Here is a 22159-nt window from a genome sequence, read left to right as displayed (position 1 = left end):
TTTTTGAGTTGGAGTCTTGCCCTGTCACCCAGGCTGGAGTGCAGTGGTGCGGTCTCAGCTCACTGCAGCCTCCGCCTCCCAGGTTCACACAATTCTCCTGCCTCAGCCTCCTGAGTATCTGGGATTACAGGGCCTACCACCATACCCAATTAGTTTTTTGCATTTTTAGTAGAGACGGAGTTTGCCATGTTGGCCAGGTTGGTTTCAAACTCTTGAATCAGGTCATCCGCCCACCTCAGCCTCCCAAAGTGCTGGGATTTCAGGCATGAGCCACTGCACCTAGCATCTTCTTTTTTAAACACAGGTATTTATAGCTGTAAATTTTCCACTGTGCACTGCTTTAGTTGCACCTCATTAATTTATTGACACTTATTTCATGTCCTAATATGTGGTCTGCCCTGGAACATGTTCCATGTGCAATTGAGAAAAACGTGTATTACGCTGTTTTTGAGTGGTGTGTTCTGTTGATGTCTGGTAGGGTTTAGTTGCTCTAATAGTTTAAATTTTCTGTTTGTTTATTTATCTTCTGCCTAGTTGTTCTATGTATTACTCCAAGTGTGGTATAGGAGCCTCCAACTTTTATTGTTGAATTATCTGTTTCTCCCTTCACTTCAATGAGTTTTCATACTAAGACAAGGTCTCACCTTGTTGTCCAGGCTGGAATGCAGTGGTACGGTCACGGCTCACTGAAGCCTTGACCTCCTGGGCTCAAGCTATCCTCCTACCTCTCTGCCTCTGGAGTAGCTGGAACTACAGGTGCATACCACTAAGCCCAGCTAATTTCTAAAAACCACAGAGATGGGCTTTCACTATATTTCCCAGGATGGTCTTGAACTCCTGGGCTCAAGCAATCCTATCACCTCAGCTATTGTTATCTTTTTGATTGATTGACCTTTTTTATCATTATCTTTGTTTCTTGTAACAATATTTGTCTTGATATCTACTTTGATACAGGTTGAATATCCCTAATTCAAAATTCAGAATGCTCTAAAAGCAAAACTGTTTGAATACCTACATGATGCTCGAAGGAAATGTTCATTGGAGCATCTCAGATTTTCAGATTAGCGATACTCAACCAGTAAGTATAATGCAAATATTCCAAAATCCAGAGGGAGAAAAACAAATCTGAAACACTTCTGGTCCCAAGCATTTCAGATAAGAGATACTCAACCAGTGTTAATAAAACAACTTTAAGTCTTACTGATTACTAGATGGTGTATCTTTCCTATCCTTTTACTTTCACCCTGTTTGTGTCTTTGAATCAGTCTGGAGCAGCTAATGTTAAAGACACCAACTGCAGCATGGGAGGTGCACACAGGGCTCTCTGCTCCATGGAGCAGTGGGAGCTGGGAACAGGTGGGTGCCCTGCCCCCTTCCAAGTTGGACCGGCAGGAGCCCTCCCCTCCTAGGTGTACTTGCAGCTGTGGAGGGGGCATCTCTGCAGCCTCGGGGGCCCAGGAAGCCCCCTTTTCCCACAGGCTCAGAATTGCCTATTTCTACTGCCTAGCCTCTTCCTCTTCCCAGTGCCCACTCCCAATTTCAAAGGAAAGTTTAGGCTGACCCTGCCTGAACTTTCCTGTCAGGACCTGGCCGGGTGTGTGCATGCTAGGGGCAGTGCTGACACACCTGCCCCATGCTGCCTCGGTTTGCTCTGGACTTTCAGTGCTGAGGAGCACGGGATGGAGGCCAAGGGTAGGGATAAGGCCATGTCAGCATAGGCCTGCTTGTTGGCATGAACAGCCTAAGCACTGTAGGCACCTTGGATGGCAGGCTGATAGCAATAGGAGGCAGACAGGCTCCTGGGTTGAAAGAAGTGGGCACCTGATGAAACCCTACCTTCAAGCCAGGGATGGCTAAAGCCTGGGGGCCGGACTGTAGATCTGTGGCCCAGAGTGAGAATTTATGGTGCTTTTTCTGGGCCCACCCATGGCTGCCCACAGACCAGTCAGCATACTTCCTCCTTTCTGAAGCCCGTAAAAACCCCAGACTCAGCCAGACTCAAGAGAGACATCAGGACTACCAGCTGTGGGAAGGAGCTATGCACTGCAGGTCTCCTCTCCACTGAGAGCTGGGCACCCTTGGGATGACCTGCATGCAGAAAGAAACTACCTGCTGTGGGTCTCCTCTCCACTGAGAGCTGGACACTTGTTAGGATGACCTGCCTGCAGAAAGGAGTTACCCACTATGGGTCTCCTCTCTGCTGAGAACTGAACACTCGTCAGGATGACCTGCATGCAGAAAGGAGCTTCCCACTGTAGGTATCCTCTCCACTGAGGGCTGGATGCTTGTGGGGACGACCTGCCTGCAGAAAGAAGCTACCCACTGCTGGTCTCCTGAGGGCTGTTGTGTCACTCAGTGAAGCTACTCTCTGCCTTGCTCACCTTGCAGTTGACCACATACCTCATTCTCCCTGAACACATGCTAATAACATGGGACCCACTGAAAGGTGGGACTGAAACAGGACTGAAACATGCCCCCTCGTTCACCGCATTGCAGACAATGAGAAGGAGAGAAGAGCTGAGGCCTTCTGGGGAGCCCAGACTTAGGAGCTCCCCAAACCAGGGCTGTGGCACCCTCTTTGGGGCTCTGGGATTCTTGATGTCTCTAAGCTTCAGGGTGCCACCACGTTCCCCAGTGGCCACAGTGGAAGCCACTATAGTATGCCTGATCTAGCTGCAACCTCTTGGGGAACCAGCACCTGGATGTACCTAGCCCACTGCAGCCAGCATGCCTGGTGTGTGCAGCAGCCGGACCCCGTGCTCACTCACATTCCCCTCGCTGCTGCACCCCTGCCTCGCCCCTAGCAGGCATGGGATCTGGCCCAGTAGCATAAGCCAAGCACAGCCTGCTGGGCCAAGTGAACAAAACAAGCCCAGCAGTACCTAGCAAAACTCAGGCAAAGGCACCACCAGCTACAGGTTTTGAGCTGGAAAAGCGACACCTTGAGGATCCTGTGACAATAGCATTTAGTTGGATCATGTTTTTAAGGCCATATAAATCACATAAATTACACCTTCATACATTATATGCCCATATTGTGTGTACAGTTATCTTTTTAAAAGGGAAGAAAGATTACATACAACAAACATTTACACTATTTTATTTTATTTATTTTTGTTTTTTTGGAGACAGAGTCTTGCTCTCGCCCAGGGTGGAATGCGGTGGCATGATCTTACCTCACTGCAGCCTCTGCCTTCCAACTTCAAGAGATTCTCATGCCTCAGCTTCCTAAGTAGCCGAGATTATAGACGAGTGACACCATGCCTGGTTAAATTTTTTGTATTTTTGATAGAGTTGGGGTTTTGCTGTGTTGGCCAGGTTGGTCTCAAACTCCTGGCCTCAAGTGATCCACCCGCCTGAACCTCTAAAAACTGCTGGGATTACAGGCATGAGCCACCACACCTAGCCTAGATTGCTTTATGTTATGTTGTTGTCAAGTAATTCTCCAGTGTCATCTCATTTTAGCCTGAAGGGAGTCCCCCTTTAGTGTTTCTTACAGGGAAAATCTGCTAGCAACAAATTCTTTTAGTTTTTATCTGATAACAAAATTTTTAAAAATTTTAGTTTAGAGTCTTGCTAGATATAGAATTCTTCCTTGAGGCTGGACATGGTGGCTCGCCTCTGTAATCCCAGCACTTTATGGGAGCCAAGCTGGGAGGATCACTTGAGGCCAGGGGTTGAAGACCAACCTAGGCAACATATAGTAAGACACCATCTCTATTAAAATTTTTTTTTTTTTTTAATTAGCCAGGCACAGTTGTGAGTTCCTGTCATCCCAGCTACCTGGGAGACTGAGGTGGGAGGATTGTTTGAGCCCCAGAATTAGAAGCTACAGTGAGCTATGATGGTGCCACTGCTCTCCAGCATGTGCAACAGAGTGAGACCCTGTCTCAAAAAGAAAAAAATTCTTGGCTGACCTTTTTTTTTTTGCTATCAGATCTTGTATCTTTATTCCTTCAACAATCAAAGTAAACATCAGTTCTTTGAATATCATCTCACTACTTACAGTTGCTGATAAGAAATCCACTGTCAAACTTACTGAGAAACCCTTGTATTACAAGTTGTTTCTCTTGCTGCTTTCATGATTTTGTCTTTTCAGTTTGATTATGGTCTGTCTAGGTATGGATCTCTTAGTTTATCCAACTTAGAGACTGTTGAGCTATCTTGATGTGTAGATTAAGTTTTTCCTCAAATTTGCAAGGTTTTGGTCATTATTTCTTCAAATATTCTTTCTGGTACTTCTATCCTTCTAAGATTTCCATTATGCTTATGTTGGTACACTTGATGGTGTCCCTCAGGTCTCTGAGACTATTCTCTTTTCATCATTCTGGTTTTCTTTCCATTCCTCACATCAAAGGGCCGTTACATTCTCTGTCTCCTTCCTGCCATCCGCAATGCAGCAAATGATAGAGGGGTGTGTTTCAGCTTGTTTGTGTTACAGCTTGTTCAGTCACGCTGCTCCACTCTAGCTTGCGGCTCCTGGATTTGCCTGGCCCTGCTACTGCTTCCTCTCATGCAGGGCAGCTTCCCAGTGCTGGCAAAAGGCAGGAGGGCTACAGTGTTACAGCTCCTTTCCCACCCTCCATTCAGCAGGTTCCAGGCTCTCGTCCTCCCTCGGAGAAAAATGAGGTTACATGGACACCAGAGATTGAACAAGGTAGAAAGGATTTTATTGAGCAACAGAACAGCTCTCAACACGAGAGGGGACCTGAAATAGATAACCCTCTGTGTGATGGGGGCCCGAAGGTGGGTATCCCCCACGTGTGGCTGAGTTCAGGGTTTCTATGGACTCAGAAATTCTGGGGGAATGCATGTTTTATGGTCTATGGGCAGGCCTGGAAAAAGAATCATTGGATTGGACTTAGGCATCAAGGAAGTTCTCATTCCGGTTGTAAACTCTGCCCGGAACTGGCATCCAGTTTTCAGGCTTCAGGGTGTCTTTGACTTGAATGTTGGGTTTCACCAGGGACCCATCCGTGCCTGCCTTTGAATTTGTCTCCTACTGTTATCAGTTTTCCCTCTGAAGAGGTACATGTAACTGCCATTAGGATAAGGATTATGACCACAATTACTGCTTCATGCTGACAACGGTGCTGTTTTGGAAAAAAAAAAAAAAGAGCCTCCCCTTAGAAGACAGCAGTCCTGCCACATTATGTGGGGTGTAAATGGTTTGGTTATTCCCCATGGTTACCTTAGTGGCCTTTGGTACCGGCCAGGTTACTGCTGTGACTGTCCGGAGGCAGACTGGCCATCTTTTAGCTATCAAATTAAGCTCTTTGCTTAGGTAGCCTACAGGTTGCTGGGCTGGACCTTGGGCCTGAGTTATAACTCCTTGGGCCTCAGTTATAACTCCTTGGGCCATTCTCTTTCTTGGTGATAAATGAAGATTTCATGTCTTCCCTATGGGAAGACTAAAGGCTGGCACCTCATAAAAGGCTTGTTTCAGTTGGTCAGAGGCTCTTTTAGCCTCTGGTTCCCAAATTAGGGAGTGAGTTTTAGTTGGCTTTATTATGTAATACAAGAGGGACAGCCTACTTCACCATACCCAGTTATCCATAGTCTGCAGAATCCTGTTATCTCCAAGAATCTTCTCAGTTGCTTGAGGGCTTTGGGGAGAGGAACACCCTCAAGTTCCCCTGTCCCCTCTGACAAGACTAGACCTAGGTACTTCACTGAAATCTGACAGAGCTGAGCCTTAGATTTTGAGACCTTACATCTTCTGTAAAGTCTTTAGCCAGAAAATTAAGACAAGCCTCTGTGTCCTCCTGAGACCTCCTCAATTGGGGCACAAAGGAGAATGTCATCTACATATTTTAAAACTTTCACCTGTGGATAAAGGAACTCAGATCTTTTGACAACACTTGCCCAAACAGCTGGGGGCTTGGAATCCCTGCAGTAACATCGTCCAGATTAGCTGGGTGGTCTGGTTGGATGGATTGTTGAATGCAAACAACTACTGGAAGTTGGGGTGTCATGGTATGCAGAAAAAGACATTTTTTAGATTCAGGACTGTGAACCATTTAATTTCCTTGGGTATTTGAGTTAGTAGGGTATAGGGATTGGGAACCACCATATGTATTAGAACCACAGCCTTATTAATGAGGTGGATGTCCTGGACCAGTCTCCTTTCTTCACTGGGTTTTTGTAACTCCAGTATCAGACTATTACAAGAGCTATTGCAGGATTTGTGGAAGCCCTGCATCCTCAAATTATCAGTGATGGCTTCTAGTCCTTTACTAACTTCTGGTTTTATGGTATATCGTCTCTGGTTAAGAAAGGAGGTGGGATCCTTAAGGTGGATCCAGACTGGTGTGGCAGTTGTGGCGCCACCAGTTTTCCTTTGAGTTGCCCAAACTTCTGGGTTAATATCGGTGTGCACTTGGGTGAGACAAAGAGTCTATCCTGGAGCCATAAGGATGGTGGGTCATACGCCAGCTAAAATAGCCCTGCCTAGCAGAGGATTTGGGCTTTCAGGCATGATTTTAAAGTCATGGGTAAGTAAGAGGTCTTCTCAACTATATATAACTAAGGGGTTGTGAAAAATAACACGTTAAATGCTTCCCTGAGATGTCCCTCACAGTCATACTAGGAAAAGGGGAGGCCTGGCCTAATAAGTTGCCTCCCAAGAGAAAAACAAAACAGTCTCTTGCCTGTAATCCCAGCACTTTGGGAGGCCAAGGCAGGTTGATCACGAGGTCAAGAGATCGAGACCATCCTGACCAACATGGTGAAACCCCGTCTCTACTAAAAATACAAAAAATTAGCTGGGCGTGGTGGTACATGCCTGTAGTCCCAGCCACTCGGGAGGCCAAGGCAGGAGAATCGCTTGAACCAGGGAGTCCGAGGTTGCAGTGAGCTAAGATCGCACCACTGCATTCCAGCCTGGTGACAGAATGAGACTCTGTCTCAAAAAGAACAAAAAAAATCAGTCTCTTGCATAGGAAAGCTCCCCGTATTTACAGGACTGTGCCAACTCCTGACATGGTATGTGGCCGGGGGGGGGGGGGGGGGGGAGGGCAGAGTACAGCTTAAATGCAGGGAGGGGATATGCCTGTGGGAAATGGCCTCTTGCCCAATGCAGATGGGTTTCTTCCACAGGGGAAAGAAAACTCTCAATTATTACATTCTTCTTGCTTCTAAGAACAGACAAAAACCAAGTTGTTCTGAATTACACTCCTGGTGACTAAGTGAAATGCTCATTCTACCCAGTAATATTATCACTGTGGTTTGCAGCAACACCCGTAACATTGTATATGAAGAAGAGATAGGAGCCACAAAAGAGGCAAAGAAAATGCTATAGGAAAGACTGATGGTCTTGATCAACACCCAAACAGGCTGTTGGGGATTGGGGCCAGTCCAGGCGCCTTCAGGTAACACTGAAGTGTAGCCTTAGCCAGATACCTTAGGTTGTCACAGGACCTTATTCCAATCCCATGCAATAGCTAGACGTCTGTGAAGGGAGACTGGATTGAAACAAAGCCAACATTCCCAGTATCTGAGGGTGATGGCAGAGGCTTGACACAGTCTTCTCCAGCAAGCCAGTCCTCTGCAGCTGTGCCATTTCCTCTTAACTGGTTGACAAGCCTGGTGTTTCATCTAGTTTTGGAAAAAAGTGTGAAGGCAAGAAGCCTCAGAAATGAAAGTGTAAGAGGTCCACTCTTAACCTTCCACAGATCCCAGACAAGCCCCCAGGCATGACACAGGATTCATTCAGTGCCACTGTGCCAGCCGGCAATCTTCATGGTCTGTGGCACACCTGCCTGGGCTCATGCACCTCTGGGCTCATTGCTGGGCTCTGTATGCCTACTCAGCCCAGCAGACTGCTTCTGGCCCGGATTCCATGCCCACTGTGGCTCTGCATTCAGCCCACAGCTGGTGCAGGTGTGCCATGACCATCTTCCAACTTGGGCACTAGTGTCTGGCTGAGGGTGACACTGCAGCACCCAAAATCTTGGAGATGCCAGCAGCCAAAGAGCCCCAGAGGGTGTTATGGCTGTTGCCCAGGGAGTCTTGAGGTCTGAGTCCCCATGGATCATTACAGTTCACTCACCTTCCCGCTGCCTACAGCATGGCAAACAGGTGGTAGGGACGTATGTTTCAACTTGTTCGTGTTACAGCTTGTTCTGTCCCCCCACCCTGCTTCGGTCTGTGGCTCCTGGGCTGGCCTAGCCCCATTGCCACTACCTGTCATATCGGGTGGCTGCCCAGTGTCAGCGGAGGGCTGGAGGGCTGCAGCGTTAGAGCTCCTTTCACACCCACTGTTCAGGGAGTTCTGGGCTTTTGTCCTGCATTTAATAAGAATGAGGTTATGTGGACACTGGAGAGTGAGCAAGGCAGAAAAGGGTTTTATTGAATGACAAAACAGCTCTAGACACGACAGGGAACCCGACATGGGTAGACCTTCATGTGAAAGAGGATTCCAAAGGCAGGTAGTCCCCATGTGTGACTGAGTCCTGGGTTTTTATGGGCTCAGAATGGGAGAGTGCATGCTGTTTAGCCCATTGGTGGACCTGGAAAAAGCACCATTCAGTTGGCTGAAAGATATTAAGGAAGTTCTCACTCTGGTCATGGACTCTACCAGACTGTCTTTGGCTTGAAGGTTGTCGGATTTCACCAGGGACCTGCCCCTGTCTGCTTGCAAGTTTGTCTCCTGCTGCTAGCAACTGTATTTCTTTATTCATATTTCTATTTGGTGAGACATTGTTCTCATAATTTCTTAGACATGATTTCCTTTAGTTTTTTTCAACTTATTTTAAAATATCTCATTTGAAGTCTTAAGTCTAATGTCTGTATTTCCCTGGGAAGACTTTTGGTTTTTTTACTCTCTATGAGCCATACTTTCTTATTTCTTTGCATATCTCGTAAATTTTTGTGAAAAATTGGATGTTTTAAACAATACGATGTGACAGCTCTTGGAGTTCGATTCTCCTTCTTCCATGTTGTTGTCTTAGCTGTTGCTGTTTGTCTAGTGAGTTTGCTGAACTAATTTTATGAGGTCTATATTCTTTGAAGAGTTGATATTCTATGATTGGATGATGATTTCCTTAACTACTGGGAGCAAATAAATATCCCATTATTTGCCAAGGTGGTCTGTGTGTGCGTTGGGGCATGCTTTAGTTCAGGCAAGCAATTGACCCTGTCTGCCTTAGCCTTCACTTTTTAAGGTTAAGGTTCTTGTTGGAATTGCTAATGATTCCCAAAAGGCGTGAAATAAGAACCAAAGGAGTTCGTTTCTCAACTTTCATGCAGAGTAGGTCTTCTGTTCATTCTTTTTGTAAATCATTTGGCAAATAAGTATACAAATATATAGCATTGTTGTGAGAACATGGTTTTCTGATAATCCAGTAAGTCAGTTTATACCATCAACTGATCTGGTCAATATGGAAGTTATGCAGTAGAGGAACATAGGTATTTATAATTGATTTATTCGTTCTCCTGTAAGCACTACTGTGAAATAGTTATCCGTTGTTAAACACTTTATTTTACTAGTTTAGATAGAATTGTTTCCTGTGAAAGGGCCACCTATTCTATGAATTATACTTTGTATTGCAGCACAACCTGGTTTTTCTGTACAAGGCTGCCAAACACTAGAGCATTCCACCTAAGTTTCCAATTGTGATGTCGGTACATGCTAAAGCATTTTCGATAGCAGTTTTAACCAAAAGTACAGAATTTAGTATAAGTACCTAAACTTTTATTTTTTATTTAGGCTACCTACAACAAGAAAACCTCATTTCTACCTGCCAAACTTTTATTTTGGAAAGTTCAGATTTAAAAGAATATGCAGAACACTGTACAGATGAAGGGTTTATTCCAGCCTGCTTACTGGTGAGTTATTTTTTCCTTAAGGGAAATATTTCATCAACACAAGAGACTAAATGTACATAGTCATAAAATCAGCTCATCCACCAAAAAAAAAAAAAAATTGAAATTAGCAAAAATTTGACGGTTTATATTCATGTATGACTGGTAAGACCCAAAGAAGGCCAGCTGTTCTTTTTACAAATTTATTACAGAACTATTAAGTGAATGACAACTTTGAGAATTAGTTTCAAAATGACACCCCCATTTCTGATTAGTGTCACTCACTGCTGCTGTCTCCAAGCCTTTTTTTTTCTTTTCTTTTCTTTACTTCCTGGCTTTTATCTGGCGCTCCTTTCAGACAAATATGAAACATATTTTGGTATATTATTGTCATCTCTTTTGTTAAATATCACTAAACCAACAAACCATAATTTGGTACATAGTGGATACGTTCCAGAACTACATTATTTAACATGGTGTTTGTCATTTTATTTTAAACATGACTCCTTAAAGACTATCAAAGATAGCATGAATGTCTGCTTAGGAAACTGAAAATAATACAAAACTAAAGTTAAGCAAGGTTGTAGAGTACAGAGTATACAAAAATCCGTTATATTCTCTATGCCTGCAATGAACAATTGAAATTTGAAAAATTTTTCAAAATACTCATTTATAATGGCAACAAACAAAATGCTTAGAGATAATCTAACCAAATAAATGTGAAATCTATATGCTCAAAATTGCCTGAAAGAAATCTGAGGCCTGAATAAAAGGAGAATTGTACTGTTTGCATAGATTGAGAGACTCAATATTGTTAAGGTGTAATTTCCTCACAATTTAATTAAAGGTTTTTCACAGTCAAAATGCCTGCAAGCATTTCGATAGATAACATGAAGCATTTTTATAGATAGCACGAAAATTCCAAATTTTAAATGGAAAAGGAACTAGAATAACCTAAACAGTTTCTGAAAAAGAACAAGTTGGAGGACTCACATTACCAGATTTCAAGACTTACTAAAAAATTTATAATAATCAAGATTAAGGGGCATTTTTTATACTTTTGGCACATAGATCAATGGAACCAAATGCAAAGTCCAGATAGAGACCCACACATCTGATTTTGACAAAGGTGTAAAGGCTATTTTTGCAGAAAGGGTAGTCTTATCAACAAATGGTGATGGAACAATTAGATATCCACATACAGAAAAAGGACCTATACAAGTACCTCATAACTTATGCAAAAATTAACCAAAATGGATCTGAATGTAGAACATAGGACCATACGACTTCTAAATGAAACATAAGAAAAAAATTGGGCAAAGTTGGATTTGACAGTTTTGCTGAGACCAGCTCAGTTGTAGAGACCCCAAACCAGGTGGCGCTAAAGGAATTAAGGAACAGACACAGGCCGGTGCAGTGGCTTATACCTGTAATCCCAGTGCTTTGGGATGCCAAGGCGGGAGGATCACATGGTCAGGAGATTGAGAGCACCCTGGCCAACATGGTGAAACTCTGTCTCTACTAAAAGACAAAAAATTAGCTGGGAGTGATGGTGTGCACCTATAGTCACAGCTACTCAGGAGGCTGAGGCAGGGGAATCACTTGAACCCGGGAGGCAGAGGTCATAGTGAGCAAAGATCCCACCACTACACTCCAGCCTGGGCGACGAGCGAAAGTCCATCTCAAAAAAAAAAAAAAGACACAGAGTGCAAAAGGTGGGACATCAGAGGGCTTCAGCATTCCCAGCTGAGAGTGTCAAACAGAGTTTGACCCATATATATATTGACAGCAAGCAAGCAAGTGATAATCATCATTACTGCAGTTTATAGGTTGACTGAAAGCATTCTTCACAGGGAAAAAAACATTCTTTTCTAGCTGCAAGAAACAGGCTCTGACGGGTTTATCTACTACAACTGGAACATGTCCTTAGGGCTCGGGCTGCTCCTGGTATTGTTTGTGGTTCTGGAATGCCTTTAAGCAGTCTTCTGCCCTGGATGGGTCAGGAATTTCTTTCCCTCGATCCAGTAAACCAACAACCTCCAGCTTGTGTGTCACTGCCATCAGGAGTATGTTACAGTCCTATAGACACTTTGTTTGTGGCCAGTTTCTTTAAGGCCTGTTTATGACAGGCTTCAGGCCTTCCCAGCGTGTCGCCCTTTTTGATTTTGCAAAGTGATAAAGGAAAGGGCAGCTTTGTCGTGGAAGATTTTCCAGTTTGGCATATGGCACAACAAAGTGAGAAAATGTATCTACACATACATACATGTAAGCTAATTTTTCAAAAGAAGGGACATAGATAACATCTATTTGCCAAAGACAGTTTGGTTCCAATCCATGAGGGTTAAGAAACACCCTCCACCCCCACCCCGTAAAGGACAGAGAATGAATCATTTTACAGGTTGGGCATTGTTCATAATGGCTTTAGCCTCTTTTCAAGTAATATTACACCTTTGTTTAAGACCAGAGGCATTTACATGAGTCAAAGTGTGAAAGTGTTTAGCATTTAACAATGCTATAGCAACCAAGCAATCAGCCATTTGATTCCCTGCAGTTAAAGGTCCTGGAAGAGGTATGTGAGCCCTAATGTGAGTGATAGGTACATTCTATTCCTAACTGCGGTTTGTAACTGGGAAGTAAAGTCATCAGTTGTTCATCTGTATTAAATCGAAGCTGAACATTTTCAATTAATTGTGTGGAAAAACCACATATGAAGAAATTAACAGGCATCTCGAAAGCATTTTAAGACTTCAGTTACAGCTACAAGCTCTGCTTTTTGGGCTGAAGTATATGGTGTCTGAAAATTTTTAGTTTTTGACCCAGAATAAGAAGCTTTATCATTGCTAGATCCATCTGTGAAAACATTTTCAGCACCTTCATTTGGTTTGGATTTAGTTATTTTAGGGAGAATCCAATTAGTTCCAAAAATTGAAATAATTTTCTTTTTGGAAAGTGATTATCAAGAACACCCATGAAAATTAGCTAACTGGGTTTGCCAAGTAAGACTATTTATAAAGGTCTGTTGTATTTGAGCCTTTGGAAGAGGGATGATAATTTTTCCAGGGTCATATCCATGTAATTTAACAACTCGAGCTCTCCCATTTCCTATCAGAGTAGCGATTTGATCCAAATAAGGAGTCAGAGTCTGTGAATTTGTACGAGGAAGAAAAAGCCATTTTACAAAGTCTTGCTCTTAGACAATAACACCAGTAGGTGAATGCTGAGTTAGAAAAATCAGTAAGTCTAGAGTCTTTTTTGGATCTATTCTATTTATTTGAGCCTTATGCACTTGCTTCTCAATCAGCTGTAACTCTGCCTCAGCCTCCTTTGTTAATTGCCAAGGGCTAGAGAAAGTAGGATCTCCTCTAAGGATAGAAAATAGGTTACTCATGGCATAGGTAGGAATGCCTAGAGCAGGTTGTATCCAGTTAATGTCCCCTAGTAATTTTTGAAAGTCATTTAATGTTTTTAATTGATCCCTGTGTATAGTTTTTTTTTTTTTTTTTTTTTTTGCACAATGGTAGTGTTATTCACTAAGGTCACCAAGTAAAAGTAAGGAGTAGTAGTCTGAATTTTGTCAGGAGCTATAATTAAACCAGCACAAGAAATGGAATTTTGCAAGTGATCATAACATTGGAGTAATATTTCCTGAGTGGGAGCAGCACAAAGAATATCATCCATATAATGAATAATATAACACCGAAAATTCCTTTCTGGTGGGCTCAACTTGGCCCATGTAAGTTTGACAAATTTTGGGACTGTTTAACATTCCTTGTGGTGACACTTTCCAGTGATGTATTTTACAGATTTTTGATTATTTGTAGAAGAAATAATGAACACAAATCACTAACGGTCCTTTTCTGCCAAAGGAATTGTAAAGAAACAGTCCTTCAAATCAATAACAATTAGTGGCCAATTTTTTGGAATCATAGCAGGAGAAGTATATAATGCCCCCATACGTTATATAACTGAATTAATGGCTCTAAGATCTGTCAATGTTCACCATTTACATGATTTTTTCTTGATAACCAGGACTGGAGAATTCCAGGAGGAAAATGTTGGAGCTATGTGTCCCTTTTCAAATTGTTCAGTAACTAAGTCCTTTAAAGCCTCCAGTTTCTCTTTACTTAGTGGCCATTGTTCTATCCAAATTTGCTTGTTCGTTAACCATTTTAGAGGTATGAGTTCTGGAGGCTTAACAATGGCTGCCATCAGAAATGGTGTTCTAGACCCTGACGAGAATTCTGTCCTTCCACTTTAAGTGGTTCCTTTAACCCTTGTAAATTTTTTCCTAATCCCATGCCAGGCACGTACCCCATCTCTTGCATCATATGCTGACTTTGTGGGCTATATAATTGTTCTGGAATTAACATCTGTGCTCCCCATTGCTGTAATATGTCTCTTCCCCATAAATTTATAGGTACAGAAGTTACAATTCGTTGAATAGTCCCAGATTGTCCATCGGGTCCTTTACAATACAAAATATAACTGTTGATATATTTCGGGGCTTTGCCAACTCCAACTATGTTAAATTGAGCGTGTTGAATTGGCCATGCCGATGGCCAGTGCTATAGAGAAATTATTGAAATGTCTGCTCTTGTATCTACCAATCCTTTAAATTTCTTTTCCTGAATAGCTATTTTACAGGTAGGACATTTATCAACAATTTGATTTATCCCGTAAGCTGCTTTGCCTTGTTTATTTGTACTTCCAAATCCTCCTATTCATATAGTTTCGCTTTTTCCCAGTTTCCACATTTGGTACAATCAGGAGCTGTGCTATATGTTCTTCTGACTCTGCTTTCCAGGGAACAGAAGTAGATAGAACAATTTGAATTTCCCCATTGTAATCTGAATCATTGACTTCCGTTTGTACTTGCACTCCTTTTAAATTTAAACTAGATCTACCTAGAAGTAATCCTACCATCCCCACTGGCAAGGGTCCACAGACTCCTGTTCGCATTTTTTGCAGGGTTTCCCCAGGCAGAAGGCCCACAGCTTTTGTGCCACATAAATCTACTGTGACACTACCTGCTGTAGCAGGGAACAGGCATTATACAGGGATGAGGGAGTGGCCTGAGTCAGAAATGCCCCAGTTTGGAATGGGGCCCAGAATGGGCCCCTCATGGCATTTCTCAAAATCAAGTTACCATCTTTATCAAACTTAGAGTGATAGTAGCCCAATGTTTTCCTTTTTTACATTTTGGACATATTTCAGGCTCAGTAATTTTCCTTTTTCCCCTAACTGGCAACCTGACTTGCTGATTTTTTTTTTATGTTCTCTTTTAGTATGACCGTGCTTCCCACTGTTAAAACAAGCTCCAGGAAATGGAGTATTTCCGTTACCACTTTCAGTCCTGCTGTTGCCTGGGCCAGTAAAGTAGCCTTATGTAGATTACCTCCAATACCATCACAAGCTTTAGTATAGTCAACCAAATGTGCTTTTCTTCTAATGGGTCACGAAGCGGCTTGACACTCAGGATTGACATTGTCAAAAGCTAATAACTGCAACACTATATCCTGAGCAGCCGAATCTGCAATCACCTTTTTCAGAGACTCCTGTAATCCGGATATAAAATCTGTATAAGTTTCTTTTGGCCCCTGCTTAACCGCACTGAAAGAAGGGTATTGTTCTCCTGAAGTGATTTTTTTTTCCCCAAGCTCTACTGCACACTCCTCTTAGCTGCTCTATGGCATCATCCTGCATGACCACTTGTTCACCTAAACCAGCCCAGCCACCGACCCCCAAAAGTTGGTCTGCAGTTATGTTAATTTGAGGTTGGGCCTGGGCATTGCAAGCAGCCTCAATGGAAGCTTCATCTGACCACCAAGTTTTAAATTGTAAGAACTGAGTAGGAGTTCCTACAGGCTCAAATAGGAGTTCAGACAAGCTCGAATAAGAGCATCCCAGTCAGCAGGAATCATCTGACTGGAGACAGCAACATTCTTTGACAGTCCCATTACAAAAGAAGAACCTGGTCCATATTGATTGATAGCTTGTTTAAATTTGTTAAGTAATTTAAAAGGAAAAGGCTCAAACGTAGCCATAATATTTCCCTGTTGATCAGGTGGGTATAGTCTAACAGGGAACTGCCAAGCATCCGTATCTCCCTCTCATCTGGCTTGTTGGATTCCTGCCTTAATAGAACTAAGAGCAGTCACTCAAGGCGCTGCTTGAGCAGTCACTGGGGCAACTACTTTTTTGCCCATTGTTCTTCGGAAAAGAAAGATCCAGAAGGTCAGGCCATTTCTTTAAAATAGTGAGTGGGGGCAGAGGGGCAGGGACAAACCACTCCGTCCTTTACCATTTTAGCTGGCAAGCAAACCTGCTCTGTCATCTCTTCTGGTACTTTGTTATACTCTCCTTCCTCCTCCTTGTCATCTGTGTGGAAAGACTCCAAGGCGGAGCAAATGAAAGCCCATACTGACGAAACAGTTACAGGAATATCCCCAGCTCCTTCTTTATAAAGCAATGGAAGACAGAGAGAGCAACAGAAGAATGGAGTAAGAAAGCACAGATTCATTGTAAACAACTGACAATTCAAGTGGCTAGTATTAACTCCTTTTTTGAGGAGCTGCCAAAGGAGACTCAAATAAGCCTCGTGCCTGCTCAACCCTTGTCCCATTTGTTACTGTGACGTTTCCGAGCTCCCCTGCTTACTCACCACAGGGATAGCTTTAAGAGTACTCAGGTTTCCTCCAGCTTAGCTCTACATTCTCCAGCTGTTTCTCCAGTGACCCTTCATCCTGGGTTCAAGCCCCATGTTGGGCATCACTTGCTGAGACCAGCTCGGTCATAGAGACCACAACGCAGGCAGCACTGAAGGAATTAAAAAACAGATACAGAGATAGAGGGCAAAAGGTGGGATATCTAGGGCTTCAGCATTCCCAGCTCAAAGCCTCAAACAGAGTTTAACCCACATATTTATTGACAGCAAGCAAGTGATAATCATCATTATTGCAGTTTATAGATTAACTAAAAGTATTCTTTGCAGGGAACAAAGCATTCTTTACTAGTGGCAAGAAACAGGCTCTGACACATTTATCTACTGCAACTGGAACATGTTAGGGCGCAGACTACTCATGCTATTGTTTGTGATTCTGGAATGCCTTTAAGAGGTCTTCTACCTTGGACGGGTCAGGTATTTCTTATAGATGGAACTCTTGTTTGTTGCTGGTAAGAATGCATAACAATACAGTTGCTTTGGAAAACAGTTTGACTTTTGCTTATATGATTAAGCATATACTCCCCGTGTGACCCAACACTCATTTTACCCAAATCAACTAGAAAATTTGTGTTCACACAAAAACCTATACTGGTGTTTACTCATAGTGGTCAAAAACTGAAAACAGGGCAGGTGTGATGGCTCACACCTGTAATCCCAATCCCAGCACTTTGGGAGGCTGAGGCAGGAAGATGGCTTGAGGCCAGGAGTTCAAGGCTACAGCAAGCTGTGAGCAGCCACTGTACTCCAGTGTATGTGACAGAGCAAGACCCTGTCTCTAAAAAATAAAAAACTTAAAAACTGGTGACAACCAAGGTGTTTTTCAGGAAGTAACAAATAAACTCTGATATGTTCATACAAAGCAGTACTACTACTCAGCAATAAAAAGCAACGTGCTATTGATTCACACAGTAACATGGATGAATATTAAATAAATCCTTCTAATTTCTTCTAAATTAATAATTCTGAACAAATAATAAATTGTAGATAGTGGGAGCCAGGTTCCTCACTGTGTGAGGAAGAAGATATAAACGAGCATAATAATGAAACCAGTGGTGTTGGATTATAGTCTGTGATATTAGTACGACACTGTGGTTATTTTAATGTATATACAGATAGATACAGAAATATAAATGCTTGTATATATGCATTTGTACATGTATGTATAGCTGTCTGCTGAGAGGGCCTAGAAGCAGTGATACCCAAGTAGCTATAATGTCCTAGTCAAATGGGCAAGATTCTTGAGAAGCTTGGATACAAACTCTAACTTCAGTGACTAGTTTTGGTTTTGATTACCTGCTTCTTTACCCTTTCCTCATCAGCTACTCTGCAGTCAGATTATTTGTTAACTTGAACGGTGGAATTTTTTTGTGATAAATTTTGAGTCGTATTATACAATTTTAGTAATGTTTGATCTTTTTCTTTTCAGTCCTTATTTGGAAAAAACTTGACAACAATTTTGAATGAATATGTAGCTATGAAAACAAAAGGTAAAAGTTCTGGCTTAGAGGTTTTTTTTGCTGATGTATGCACTATTTGTCTACTTGATTTAGTTAAAAATAATTTTTAAAGGTTATTAATGTTTCATAAAAGCCTTGAGAAAATGTGTCTCATTTGTGACGAGATAAATATTTCTGGGGCATATCTAATTTGTTTATGTTTATATTGAGTAATAGATAAATTGCAACAGTCTTAACATTAGCAAAAATAACCCAAAAAATTATCTTTTAAAAAGATGTAAAATAAAACTCTTACCTCTGCATTTACACTAATAAACAGACATCACTATGTGTTAAAAAGTTTTAGGCCGGGCGCGGTGGCTCACGCCTGTAATCCCAGCACTTTGGGAGGCCGAGGCGGGTGGATCACGAGGTCAAGAGATCGAGACCATCCTGGTCAACATGGTGAAACCCCGACTCTACTAAAAATACAAAAAATCAGCTGGGCATGGTGGCACGTACCTGTAATCCCAGCTACTCAGGAGGCTGAGGCAGGAGAATTGCCTGAACCCGGGAGACGGAGGTTGCGGTGAGCCGAGATAGCACCATTGCACTCCAGCCTGGGTAACAACGGCGAAACTCCGTCTCCAAAAAAAAAAAAAAAAAAGTTTTAAACTGACATTTTAATTTTAATTCTCTGTTGTCTAAGTCTGAACATAGAAGCCAGTCATAAACTTATTACCAGAATATAAAATTCTACTTGCCTAAATTAAGGATATTTTAGAGGAAATGTTTTGACTGCTTATTTTCTAATATTGATTATTTTCAACGGCTTACAACATTAACAAAACAACATTAAAAAATTCACGTAAGGTGATAACATAAAGAAAAAGAAGCTTGATATTGGCTGTGTATAAGCATCGTGCTACATGCTTTTGTATGTTTTTTTTCTCCTTTAGTCTTTAACCCAGTGAGAGGTATTGTTTAAAGCCATTTTTAAATGTGAAGAAATTGAGGATTAAATTCCACACTTACAAGTAATTTGTATAACCTTTGTGATAATTATTAAGACATATTATTTTAATTCTGTATCATATGTCATATGATATCAGATAGAACAAAGATAAAAAAATTGTTTCTCCTTTTTTAATAAAATGGAGGTATAAAATTATTGGTCTAAAAAATGCCTCAGAGATTTTACAGGTGGCCATTTCTACTCATATTGTATTTGATACTCAGTGGCTTTAGAAGAGAAAGCAGCCTCATTATAGCTTTGCAAGCTATTTTACAAAATAATGTCTCATTTCCCAACATATTGTCAATAATTGAGAGAGAAGCTTTTTGTGTGTCTTTGTTCAAAATGAATGATCAACTTTCTTCAACTGGGTTTAATAAGAACCTTTTCCTCTTATGATTTAGAAACATCAAATAATGTCCCAGCAATAATGTCATCTCTATGGAAGAAATTGGATCATACCCTTTCTCAAATCAGGTAATAAGCTATTACAATGTGCCTAATTATTTCGGAATGCAAATACACTTGGGGTTTATAAATTTTCTTAAGACCTACACAGTGTACTTATATAACACTCATTCAGTTTTGAAATTACTCTAGAGGTTGTTGGTACTATAGATGTTATTGATTGGCATAATTTGAAATAAGTAGCATACTTTAAAAATATTTACAAAGCTAAGATATATAGAAGGTTAATGACATTTCCAAGTTTCCATAGCAATTTAGAGGCAGATATATTGCTAGAATACAAATTACCAAATCCCAGGCCACTGCAAATTCCCTTAGGCAACCCCCCTTCATTGCATATTCATAGGGTATCGAACCCATGCCCACTTGGTTTCTTACCTTGTAAAGAAGCTTGAAGAATAATGCTAATTCTGGAATCTTCTGGTATCAATTTTATGAAAATGTTATATTTGACTTAGAATCTGTTATGAAAATTACAGTCTCTTAACCTTTCTTTGAGAGCCATAAGTGACTACCCCCACATAACTTCAGCATGGGTTTCATTTTCTTCCTCTGCCTAGACTGCTAAAATGGCTCCAAATGCTTTCTACCTAACCCTGGACCGTGTCTTATCTTTGTATTTCTCTTTCCTGACTCGAGTTTTGTAGATGTTGTTGGCAGAGAGTCACTTAACATATTTTTTATGATAATGGTACAGTGTCTATGATTTAATCAAGTATAAGGGTGGGCCACTCCAATTCATACTAAAAGAATTAACTTGTACTAGGCCAGGCGCGGTGGCTCACACCTGTAATCCCAACACTTTGGGAGGCCGAGGTGGGCAGATCACAAGGTCAGGAGATCAAGACCATTCTGGCTAACATGGTGAAACCCCATCTCTACCAAAATACAAAAAATTAGCTGGGTGTGGTGGCATGCGCCTGTAATCCCAGCTACTCGGGAGGCTAAGGCAGGAGAAGAGCAAGACTCTGTCTCCCAAAAAAAAGAGAAAGAATTAACTTGTACTGTGAATTTTTCCATGTTTGTTTGCATCTTCTTTAGAGATTCAGTAAAATAATTTCCTAGTCATAAATTTGATAAAAGCAGGATGTCCTCTGACATCCTCTTGGGGATTCTGAAGTATTTGTATATGGAGTCATGTGAAATCAGAATTTTTCTGTGGGGACTGATCTCTGTAATTATGAAAAATAATATGTACTTTGTATATAGCTCACTTAAATATATGTAGAGTTTCTAAAGTTAACTTATATTCTTTTTATTTTTTCAAGAGGCAGGGTCCTGCTCTGTTACCCAAGCTGGAGTGCAGTGGTGTGATTATAGCTCTTGCAGCCTTGCACTCCTGAGCTCAGAAGTTCCTCCCACCTCAGCCTCCCGAGTACCGAGGACCACAGGCACATGCCACCTGCCTAATTTTTATTTTATTTTATACAGACAGGATCTTGCTGTGTTGCTCAAGCTGGTCATGAACTCTAGGCCTCAAGTGATCCTCTCATCTCAGCCTCACAGTGTGCTGGGATTATAGGCATGAGACACCACACCCAGTGCAGATGGCATTCTTAACGTAATGTCAAGGCGCTCAGTGCATATTGCATTGGATAGAAACTTCTTAATTAAAATTATGTGTGTTGTGAGTGTGTCTGCATGCCACTATTTTTTTCCTAAAGCAAATCAGAGTTATCTACCCAAAAAACGTGTTTGTTTGTTTTTTTGTCTGAGACAGATGTTTTGCCTTTTACCTCATAATTTACTTCAGGTCTGACTGTGACAATCATAGTGGATATTGGCAACAAAAATTTTTGGATGGATAACTACTTTGTTTTCTTTGTTAGGAGCATGCAAAGTTCCCCAAGATTTGCTGGCAGTCAGAGAGGTTGGTATCCAACTTAAAACAATGTTCACAGTTACTTCAAACTTAAACTGTCAGATGAACGTTTTAATTAATAATACACATGTGCTAAGTATATATTTTGCTTAAACTACTGTTCGTTTCTAAGTACAATGTCAAATATTTTTATCTAAAAATATTTTGTAAATACTCCCTACATTTCCCATTGATTCTCATGTAGAATTTTTTTTTCTTTCAGCCCTAGCAGATGAAGGAAAGAATGTTTTAATTCTCATTTCATAAGTTTAGGTTTCTTAAATCATGGGGGTATTATCAATATTAATTATTGCAGAACAAATATAATCTTGGATTTATAAAGCTGGAGTGTATTCATTTTAGTTTCTTCCGAAAGTCCAATAATTTAGTTGATATTTTTAGGGGCCATTCTTCAATCTGTTGATGTAACATGTTAGATTATGTAATACTATGCATCATACTGACTTTTTTAAATTCCCAGACTACCTTGACATTGAATTTGTTTTTTAAATGGTTATATGTTTCAGCCCGAACAAGAACTGGGATTGCAGAAATCAAACGGCAGAGAAAGCTTGCATCTCAAACAGCTCCAGCCAGTGCAGAGTTGCTGACTTTACCTTACCTTTCAGGACAGTTTACCACTTCTCCTTCCACAGGTACACAAGTTACTCGACAAAGTGGCCAAATTTCAAATCCATCGAGGTCATATTTCGTAGTGGTCAACCATTCACAGTCACAAGATACTGTAACCAGTAAGTTTACATTTTGTTTTCTTAAGTTTTGTTGTTAATCAAATCATGTGAATGAGATAGTATACTAATGTCTTTATATTCATAGTGTAAAACGATGCC

At 41.4% G+C, this 22159-nt stretch overlaps 1 protein-coding gene across 2 annotated transcripts in view; it reads left to right on the top strand.

Moving 5' to 3' along the window:
* Window positions 1-22159, top strand: part of LOC108316914 (protein NPAT) — a 62194-nt gene that overhangs the window by 12379 nt on the left and 27656 nt on the right. Inside the window, exons 2-6 of one of the 2 annotated variants that reach the window (XM_017547061.2) lie at window positions 9710-9828; window positions 17955-18015; window positions 19384-19456; window positions 21277-21317; window positions 21836-22060. In XM_017547061.2, coding sequence (XP_017402550.1) covers window positions 9710-9828; window positions 17955-18015; window positions 19384-19456; window positions 21277-21317; window positions 21836-22060 — 519 coding nt within the window. The remainder of the gene's footprint in view (window positions 1-9709; window positions 9829-17954; window positions 18016-19383; window positions 19457-21276; window positions 21318-21835; window positions 22061-22159) is intronic. The other variant, XM_017547062.2, reaches the window with a different exon arrangement.

Source organism: Cebus imitator, unplaced genomic scaffold (assembly GCF_001604975.1).
Source record: "Cebus imitator isolate Cc_AM_T3 unplaced genomic scaffold, Cebus_imitator-1.0 Scaffold194, whole genome shotgun sequence".
NCBI lineage: Eukaryota > Metazoa > Chordata > Mammalia > Primates > Cebidae > Cebus > Cebus imitator.
This window is presented reverse-complemented; position numbering and strand designations above follow the sequence as displayed.